Genomic DNA, 10,936 nt, shown 5'->3' with positions numbered 1-10,936 from the left:
ATTTTTATGGAAAAAGTGGTAAAAATTATATTGTTCTTTTAAAGGTAGTTAATTGAATTTTAATGTAAAATATTGTCACATTGTTGCATTGATTGCGGTAAAAACTGACAAGAGGCCATAATTAATTACATTTATTTTTATTAAATGAATATGCAGTACTATATTTCATTTAAATAGTGTTTCTTACTTCATATTTTGCATTTTGAGTGTATTTCATGTTACTAATATTCATATCTAAATTATGGACTGTTTTCTGTATAAAATGTAATATATATATATATATATATATATATATATATATATATACAGTATATATGAAATGTATTGTGTATCCATTTTATGTATAGGGTTGATCTGATAGCAACTGCCATAAAAGTCACAGACTTTCATACCAATTTGCTCCTTTTCTGGATTTTTGAAGGATATCAAATACATTGTAATTACAGAGGAATGTGTATTTACGTATAGGCCTACTTTTACATTAAAATATTGTTATACTGTATGTATGTATATGTGTATATTTTTTTAATTAGTAGCCTACATCTCATTGGAAATCCTGATGGTGTTTGTTTCTGTGTGTGTGGGCAACACTGTTCTGTCTTTATGTTATTATCACAGTTACTGGATTTTTTTAAATGAACTTTAAGTCATCATGTGGCCATCTGTTACACCACCTGCATCATTATCACTGCAATTTACAATAACAAACAGAATTTAATAGCTCATAGATTGGTAAACCAATATTATATCATAAAAAAGGTCTCATGATTTAAATGTTTTATTCAAGCCTGACTGATTTTATTCAAGACAAAAATATTATTTAACATGACAGAACCAGCATATATGTGTTAACTTATGCCAACAAAAGTACATTTGTGACCCTGGACTGTAAAACCAGTCATAAGTTGTGGCTTACTGGTTAGAGAGTTTGATTTAGAGTTGACCCCTAAGGTTGTGGGTTCGGGTCTTGGGCCGGCAATACCATGATTGAGGTGACCTTGAGCAAGGCACCGAACCCCCAACTGCTCCCTGGGCACTGCAGCATAAATGGCTGCCCACTGCTAAGTGTGTTCATTGTGTGTGTGTGTGTGTGTGTGTGTGTGTGTGTGTGTGTGTGTGTGTGTGTGTGTGTGTGTGTGTGTGTGTGTGTGTGTGTGTGTGTGTGGATGGAACTTTGGATGGGTTAAATGCAGAGCATGAATTCTGAGTATGGGTCACCATACTTGGCTGTATGTAATTTCATATAAATAGCACAGAAATATTTGTAGCAATAGCCAACTATACACTGGATGGGTCAAAATAGATTGTTCTTTTATACCAAAATATTAGGATATTAAGTACAGATCATGTTCCATGAAGATATTTTTTACCATAAATATATCCAAGTTTAATTTTCAATTAGTAATATGCATTGACTTCATTTGGACAACTTTAAAAGATTTTTTAGCACCCTCAGATTCCAGATTTTCAAATATTGTCCTATACTAACAAACCATACATCGGTGGAAGGCTTATTTTTTCCGCTTTCATGTGGTGTATAAATCTCAAATAATGATAAAAAAAATACCCTCATGACATTTTATGGGTTAAATCAGCTCTTTAAGATAACAACTGACCACTTTTTCACTTTAAGTTTAACAATGTATTTTTCCCAGTGAAAAGTCAGAGCTGCACTCAGACTCAATCATTCCAAAGACTGATTCCTACAGCGGAAATTTATGCTGGAAAATGTCATGCAGCAACTGTAGCTGTGAACTTAAAGTTCATGTCTGCCCAACGTTTACTTGATATCTTCTGCGGTGGAGTTCATCGGGTATATCGTCTCAGAGGGGCGACGAGAGGAACGCTGGTAACACTGACCTAGAAACACATGCTTGTGAGCAGGTCTCACGATAGCTGAAACCAAATCCGTTTGTGGCTCGGATGCATGAGAAATGCAGACTACAAGAACGATCTCCTCAGGTTCGAATTGGAAAACTTCATGTTTCAAAAGCTGGATTTGAATCCCACTGTACGCAAGGGCTGTCGAAACTGAGGTCTTTATTTATTACGTAGTGCAAATTGTAAGGACGTGATTTGCTTGCATCACACTCTCGGAGGGAGACGGGCCCGCGCCTGGGAGCTGTCCCAGCCAACATGGTGCTGAAGCCGCAGCGAGAGCAGCATCCTCCGGCTTTACTGATGATCATCATCATAACATAACATCTCGTGTCAGATAGATCTGCACAACGCCTATCGCCGCATGGACGCGTTGGATTACCACGCAAGAGCCACTTCAGTATTTTCCCAGCAATTTGATTAAAAGGAAAGGCGCTGGATGTGACAAAACGACGGACTGTGGATAGCAAAATATTTCCTCATCGTCGAAAGTGAATCTGTTCCTTATCTGGACTGATTTTCGAAAGGCATTTCTGACATTACACGGGACAGTGAGCTAAACTGCCTTGGGATTTCTGCAACAAGGGCTGGGTGTTTAAGGAGATAGGCTGCCTGCACTAACAAGACGTTGGCACCTTATATCTTCAGAAGGGTACTTGTGCGGGATGCATTTGTAAGCGGTCGAACCTGAAACACGAGATGAACCCCAAAGATAATTGCTGGATAATTGACATGATTGTGGCTGGATTTGATTTCACCCAACACACTTTGTGTTCATATTAACATCATTACACGGTAGTCGCTTTTGGATGATGTCTAATAAGCGAGGAAGGTGTGAACTGGAGAGCAGAAATTGTGTGTGTCGTAGAGTACAAAATTGTCTAATTATTAGACAAACCGAGGCTGCCGTTTGTTTGGCTCTTCTGACGAATAGCCTGCATTTCTGTTCTCCTGCTTTTGATGAATAGATGCCACTGGCAAGAGTACCTCAGGCTAGGAGCTCCTTTGTCAGAAGCTGTTCGCGGGAATCCCTGACATTTTTGATTCAAATCGGGTTATTTGTCCGCAATTGTTCGATTTTAGTATTTATATGGCCAGTTGTTGTGAACGCCCTTTGAATAATGTTTTGTCAGGTAACCTAAAATATACTTCACGTGGCAACATCTGAATGAACTAGTTTTCTTGAGGTACCTATTCCAGTTGACTGAATCGCCATTGAGTTATGAGCAGGGATATTAAAGGGTTCCCACTTTTGACAGTTACTATTACATGTGCGTACAATCGTCAGCTTCTCAGCGGAAACACTAGCGCGATGATGTAGCTCTTATTAGAATAATAACTGTTGAAAATAAACACTTTCTCTGTGTTCAAACGGTCAGTTTGAGTGAGGAGAGCAGAAAGCGCTGTTGCTCACGAGACTGAACGGCTGCACAGGTGTCTTTTCTCGTTGGAAACCAAACAGTAAGTTATTTTATGTGACCTCCTGGAGTCCAGTAACAGATAGCCTTAGCATTATAGGCCGTATAAAAGCATAGACCGCATTTCCATTATTCATAAGACGGGCACATGTTGTTGGCTATCGGTGTCATTGTATGGTGTTGGGGTTTGTTGAGTCGCAGACCGATGCTGCGCCGCCAGGGCAAGCAGAAAGGCCGCTGTTGCGTCTTGTTCAGTGACCTGAAGGTTTTCCTACTCAGGCCACCGTCACCGTCGGCATCGCCACCTGCCTCTACACCCATGAACGAACTAACCGCGGAGGGCAATGCGACGAGCAGCGCCACGGAGAGCCACTCTTTAGCCAACGGACATTACCAGCCGGTAGCAGGTGAGGCTGTGGACACACGAGGGAGCGAAGACTGGACTCATAGCGGGTTGGATTCACCGAGGACGCTGGACTGCTGCAGCTCATCCGAGGATTGCTCTAAGGAGAAGTTGGACGAGAGGTTATCTCTGGACAGCTGCACGGACAGTGGAGTCAGGACTCCTTTGTGTCGGATCTGTTTTCAGGGCCCAGAGCAGGTAAGGAGTCCACATGCAGCCACACTTTTTGTGTATGGTCAATGTATGGCGATTGTTTATTGCACCTATTCGTTCAAACAGCATATTACACTTTGACAATTCCACCTGTGTAATTAAAAAGTTCTGGTGGTGCCAAAATGACACCCTGCAGTGATAAGTTCATTGCACTCTTAAGAGCACTTAAAAATGTAATTACTGAAACTCTGACAGCAATTATTGTGTCACATTAAATGGTTGAAAACAAAGATTTTGTTATAATAGAACATTTTCACAGACAATTGCACTTCATGAATGTCTATGCATATACAGTAAGATCAAAAAGTATTTGGACACTTAAGCTAAAATGTATGTGTGGCATTGCATTGCATGATGAAATGTCAAAACAAGAGCCATGTATTTAAAAAAAAAAATATGTGTGGCATTGCATTGCGTGATGAAATGTCAAAATAAGAGCCATGTATTTAAAAAATCAGTAATCAATAAATCAATAATCAGTATTCAAAACTAATTAAAGTATTACTTAAATCAGAATTAAAATGTATGAATGCAAAGTGGTATTTATTTTAAAAACAGAAAGTACACACTTTTCATTTAACAGTTCAATATAAAAGATATACTGTCCAAAACGAAGATAAAAAAAAACACTTGTCACACACACACAGAAAAAAAAATATGATAAATGTGACTATATTACATAATGTAATATTAAATCGGTGGCATTTATTTTGCAATAAGATAGCAAAAGCACATTTTAAAGCACAATGTCTCATAAGAGAAGGTGATAATACTTGCTCAAAACGAATGCAAATGCATTTGGATACTTTCTTAGTGGACACTAGATGACAGTGTTCATAGTTAAAGGGGTAGGCTAGTTCACCCAAAAGCAAATATTCCATATTTATTTTCTCATACTGTTCTAAATCTAATGATGCTCCAAATCTGTATTACTTATTGTATGACTTATATTTCAAATTACTATTTTGTCCATTAAAAAAGTCAAAACATTGGATCCCATTGACTTTCCTTGAATGAATAAAAAAGCACTCATATTTTCAAAAATATGTACATTTTTTCCCACAGAAGAAAAAAGGTCAGATTTGACATTATAAATAAAAATCTGACTTCATAATCACCAAAAGTGCAGTTTGCAAAAGTAATGGAAAAAATGAAAAGTGAAGGTAGTTTTGAGAAAAGCACTCCAGTTTAGCAATGATTTTCTTCCCATTACACTTGATATTTTGTTACCCAAATGTGTCTGGATACTGCAAGTTAGATTCCCCATCATTGCTGCTGTTTCTGAAGTGATTTGTCTCATAAATCTGTTACTGTTATGACAGTGACATTTATCCACAGCTAGGTGATTTGTTCTAATGGAATGCACCACATGACTGAAAGGTCAAGGGTTTGAACACAAAACATTGATCAAATATTGAGCAGAACATTAGGCCATATGAATGGCATACGGACACCTCTGTTGACCGGTTTGATGTTTGGCCTTATTTCAACTGTTTGTTTTGAGATCATATGCTGTAGGATAGTTTTGTGTTATTATCATCAGAGAGTTTATCGCTCTGTCTTCTTCACAGGCCAATTTAGCCTGTAAATGTTTGTGAAATTGTTTTATTTTTTCATTCTTTTCCCTACGTTCCATCATTCTCTCGCTCTCTCAGTTGTTTCCTGTCTCTCTCCTTTTCACTTTTCCCTACATCTTTTTCTCTTTCCTCTTTCCATTAATGTGGGCTGTGGCAGAGTTGGGTGGCTGTGGGCTGATGGATGGGCTTGTGAGTGTAATGAGAGCTGTGTAGAGAGCAGATGGGACTGAGGAGATTCTCTTCGCTCTGACTGAGCTGTGTCTCCAATCCAGACACACACACACTCCCTCTCTTTCTCACTCTCCTCTCCACTGTATGCTTTGACTTTCTCCAGCTGCCTCTCCCTTTTTCTTTCACTTTTATAACCCCAAGTAATATATAAGAAAGATCTTCCTGTTCCCCTAAACTATCGGTTCTCAAATCCAGTCCTCATGCACCCTTGCTCTGCATATTTTATATGTTTCTCTTATTGCTGCAGACGTTTTTCTATTATAACATAATTGCCCTGTGAAGTGGACATCACAGGATATTCTGACATAATTCCATTTTCGAAACGTAGATGTTCCATTCAAAGTGCATTGAAGTGTGTGAGACGTGAATTTAAATTGTATTTATTTACAGAGGTATATGATGTCACACTTGTCTGTGTGTGAAGACATTCCAAAGTGCAAATCCGTGAATTAATGTTTCGAAGTGCGGTAAACTCCAACAGATTTCCCCTGCTCAGGGAGCAGGGAGCAATGAACACTGTGTAGGGACCATGTCAATCGGAACACAGTTCATGCACTGAGCTTACTTCTGACAAGCTGATAATCTGAATCAGGTGTGTTTACAAAGACAGACATGCAAAATATGCAGAGCTGGGTGTCGTGAGGACTGGAATTGAGAATAGCTGTCCTAAACCTGTCAGGGAGGGTGAGAACGTTTCCTTTCTTGTGTAAACAAAACATGCAGGATCAATTACAGGCTTGGGAAAATAAATAATAGTTTTCTCTTTCTCCATTTGTCCTCTTGCTCTCTCTCACCTACAAAACCACTGAGCAAAAATACTCTGGACCTCCTATGGTCTCATTTTAATCAGTGTAAAAACAAGAAATGGATTGTCACAGATGCTGGAGGTGATCTGAGTAGCCTATAACTCTTGCACCCTGTTGTGAGAAGCCACTTACATGGACATCATTTCACCTTCATCAGAGAACATAATTGGGCAACATGCCCGTGTTATTGGACACGGCACTGTATCTAATGTAGCATTATTAAACTGATACCAAGAGTGTCACTGTAGAAATAGAAAATTACAAAATGCCCTGTGAAAATGCCAAAACATTTTGGCCAACGTAGTTTGTTCTAATTTTAACAAGACCAAAATGACACATATATATCACTATATATAATGTTGCCTACTAAATCAAAGAAATCTAAAGAGTATTTATAGACTAAAACGTGGTGGAGAGGGTGCTTAGGTGTGAAATAACTTTTTGTCTTCCATACCCAACCTCTTCTTTATGATCACACATTCTTTCCTTCTATTCCATTTGCTCTTTCTCTCACTCTTTTAACTTTACCACTCAGTTCTTTGGTGCTGTAAAATACTGATGATGTAAAGTCTTTGTGTGACCCACATTAATATGTCATTCATATGAAACATGGTCACTCACCAGAAGAAAAATAAAAGCTTTAATTTACATTATTTTGAATGAGTTGTTATTATACATCAAAAGTGAAAAATAGCTGAAACTGACATAGTCAGCATGACTTAAATTCCTTTTAAAGAATTGAATGCACAAGCAACAGTGAATGTAGAATAGTGTGGCCATGCTGTGCCTTTTTGTCACCCCAAAACGAGAGTCAGTGTCTATGCCAGAATAACCCACGGCGTATCTGCACCTAGTGGTCTGGCCATAGGGAACACCTATGGGGACTATTCTCAGTGGGCCAGTCAGCTTGTGGGTCAGTTGTCAAAACCAATTTAAACTGAAATCATTACACAAAGGAGGAATAGTTCTGGCATTCCAATGAAAAGGTTCTTTTGCATTTTACATATTACATTATTTTGAATGATTCCAGAATTTCATGTGTATGTGCGTGTGTGTTTGTGTGCAGAGGAATCATATCATTCACAATATATATATATATATATATATATATATATACACACACATTTTTTTACCTTTTACTGCAGAAAAAGTGACAGAATAAACATCTCAAGCAAAAAAACATGCTTTAGATTTTCAGCGTAGAGAAAGAAGGCTGATGTAAATGTGCACATAGATGATGACAGTTTGAGCTTGCATGAGAAATATTTACAGTTTTACAACTGTACTCTGGTACAGCTGAGCTCTTCATAATAATGGCAATACAGTGAGAAATGCCCCTCAGACAGATGTGATGCCTGATTAGTGGATTAAACTTGGACCGCGTTTCATTTTTTAAGAGTCGGCACACTTTTAATAATATCACATTGGCAATAGTGTTGATGCTCGTGTTAAAGGGACCATATGACGACGCTAAAAATAATATTATTTTGTGTATTTGGTGAAATGCATTGTGTTTACGTGGTTTAAGGTTCACAAAACACATTATTTTTTTCACAAACCATACATTATTGTTGCTCCACTCTGCCCTGTCTTTCTGAAATGCATTGATTTTTACAAAGCTCATCATTCTGAAAAGCGTAGTGTAATCTGATTGGCCAGCTATCCAGTGTGTTGTGTTATGACTCCATTTTATCATCTAATCTGACTACATTTTATTACAAACTCAAATGTCTGTTAATTTCTACTTATTATTTAGGGCTGCCCCATAATAATTAACTAAACGTTAGTCCACGAGAAAAGCCTTAGTCGACTAGAGAATGTAGTCAGATTAGATAACAAAATGGAGTCAGAACACAACACACTGGATAGCTGGCCAATCAGATTACACCACGCTTTTCAGAATGATGAGCTTTGTAAAAATCAAAGCCTTAGTCGACCACATTTTTAGTCGCTTAGTCACAGAAAAACAAATCCACAGGAAGTGGTGAAGTCATGCATTTTGTGACAAAAGATTGTTAACAGCTGCTCTATGCAGTAATATACTACAGTACATCGGGCATGACATCCAAATGCTCGCCATTCATCGACTTCAAATTTCGATTATCATCTGAAACATGTAAGTAGTAGCAACTTCAAATGGCCGCTCGCTCTAATGTTAACCTATAAAAATGTGTGCTATTTTAGCATTTGTGCAGAATGAGGAAGCGCACACCAGTGTAATAGCTTTGGTCAACAGTTCTGTTTCATCACGGTCTGTGAACTTGAGAGCATCAAATAATAAAACAAAACTCTGTTTATACTTGCCTCAGGCATAAGAAATATAGGCCTATCTAAAGTGAAATGTCTGCTTTTAAACTAACCATTTCAGATGGAATACAACTACTCTCAGATTATGTGATCTGTATGAAATATTAAAGCGATTTCATATGATGCGATTTCAAGTTTTCCAAAGAAATATTCTTTATCAAAGTTAAGACTCTGCCACGCCCCCCTAAAACTGCTCATTCAAACACACCCCATATCTACGACACTGTGTGGAAATATTTGCGTAATGCCCCCCAAATGTTCATAAAAAGAAAGAATGCGTGGTTTCAGTAACCGCAGTTAGTGTTGAAACAGCCATGTCAGGGAGATGCTGTGTGTATCTAGACGAAAGCAAAAGCACTTTATTTGTCCTTCTGAAAGTAGATGCATTTAGGAATCTTTAAGATTACTTACAACAGAACAGCAACACATTTTATGGACGACCATATATTCAAATGTAACAATGATTCAATTATTTTTTTCTTAAAATAAGCTACATAATTCATTCCTGATTGAATCAGTGTTTTTGAATGATTTTAGCAGCTACTTGATTTGCTCCTGAATTAATTATTAGTGGTTTTGAATTAATCTGTTGAGTAACTTTTAAATACAATGCAAATCCAATCAAGTTTGTTGACTTGAACTAACTGTTGTATACTTAGGGTTGGTAGGCCACACAACATACAATTTATAGTCTAAATAGTCTTATAAATAGTTCTAGTTATGTTCTGTATTCAGAATTTATCATATTTAGTGTTGAATATTTTTTATAGTTTGTGTTCCTTATCAGTGCTTAGTCATATTTTCCAAAATCGTACTTTACCATGGGAGTTTCTAAACTTTTGGAGGACACTGTAATATGAAAGGCACATTTGTAGGATATGCAAGCAATTTCTAATACGTTTGGGATTGTTCTGTACCTGTAAACATCTCGGGCTGTTTTTGAGTCCCAGTCAATCCCTGCCTGCAGCCACTTTTACCAACTATTAACACTGCATCCTTCTCTAGCAGGGTGTGTGTACGTGTGTGTACGTGTTTGTGTGTGTTTAATAGAAAAAGATCTAGGCTAAAAAGAATCACTTAAAATTTGCATTCCAGTGCATTTTTAGAAAGCACATTACACAGTCCATTAAAAAAAACTGCACCTCTCTCTAACTGTCTTATTTTTTCGCCACCCTTCAATTATGCTAATGACAGAAAATATGATTTATTTTATCACTGCTCAGGGCTGTTTACAAGGATTCTCTATTTCATTTCTCTCCCTCTCACACTGGCCTAGGCTTGCTGTCTTTTTTCCTGTTTCTCTCCTTATTTTCTGTCCCTTCATGCCTCTTTAACTCACAAAGTCGTACATAGGTAGAGCATCCTTCTCATTATAAAAACCATGCTCGGTTCTTACCGAGAGCTTGTTTCTTTCTGCTACCATGAATCAGCTGCTGTGTAACGATGACCTAACATCCAACGCAATAAACTGAGCCTGTGCTCACCACCGAGGGTTATTAGGGGTTATGTATAAAGGATCAGCCATTCAGATTGTATTGATAGTTCTGCTTTAATACCACAATTAGATAAAGTGGCCTCTTCTCCCACTCTGACGAGTCGCACTCTGATCTCCCATCACACATCTCTGCTGCACAACATATCATTACAGCCCCAAACCATCAGTGGTTATGTATAATTAGTGTAGAACAAATCAAGTGAGTCTGAATTTACTCGACAAATGGATGTACATTCAATTCCAAAATCTCCACATCCCTGGATTAGACTCATTATAATACGTCAAATGGAATCAGAGGGACTTTACGCTGGGAATTAGATGCATTCAGTTTCAGAGTATGGATATTTGATCACTGACGAATCAGTCGAGTGAATCTGAATAGCAGCGTCTGCATTTAATACAGGTTTCATAACTGTGGAACTAAACTGCATCAAAGACGCAGATTTCTCCAAAGCTAATGTAATCTGTTTAGAGCAGATACTAGTGCTGAGATTAAAGCCTAACATGGTGAGTCTTGTAAGAAAATCTAATCCTCTCAAAGATAGAGGAAGTGACAGAGCAAGCAGTGTAAATGGCCTTGACACAGAACACACAATACACAAATAAGC

The 10,936-nt window shown here is 37.8% G+C and overlaps 1 protein-coding gene across 2 annotated transcripts in view; it reads left to right on the top strand.

Moving 5' to 3' along the window:
• Positions 1–2,973: 2,973 nt before the first annotated feature.
• The window catches only part of marchf4a (membrane-associated ring finger (C3HC4) 4a), a 60,434-nt gene continuing 52,471 nt past the window's right edge, over positions 2,974–10,936 (top strand). The window contains exons 1-2 of one of the 2 annotated variants that reach the window (XM_059554152.1): positions 2,976–3,339; positions 3,576–3,897. In XM_059554152.1, coding sequence (XP_059410135.1) covers positions 3,616–3,897 — 282 coding nt within the window. In that variant the 5' untranslated portion in view covers positions 2,976–3,339; positions 3,576–3,615. Of the gene's footprint in view, positions 3,898–10,936 lie in introns of both variants that reach the window. The other variant, XM_059554151.1, reaches the window with a different exon arrangement.

This window comes from Carassius carassius, chromosome 7 (assembly GCF_963082965.1).
Source record: "Carassius carassius chromosome 7, fCarCar2.1, whole genome shotgun sequence".
In the NCBI taxonomy this organism is placed as follows: Eukaryota; Metazoa; Chordata; class Actinopteri; order Cypriniformes; family Cyprinidae; genus Carassius; species Carassius carassius.
The sequence above is the reverse complement of the archived record's forward strand: the minus strand, read 5'-3'. Positions and strand labels throughout refer to the sequence as shown.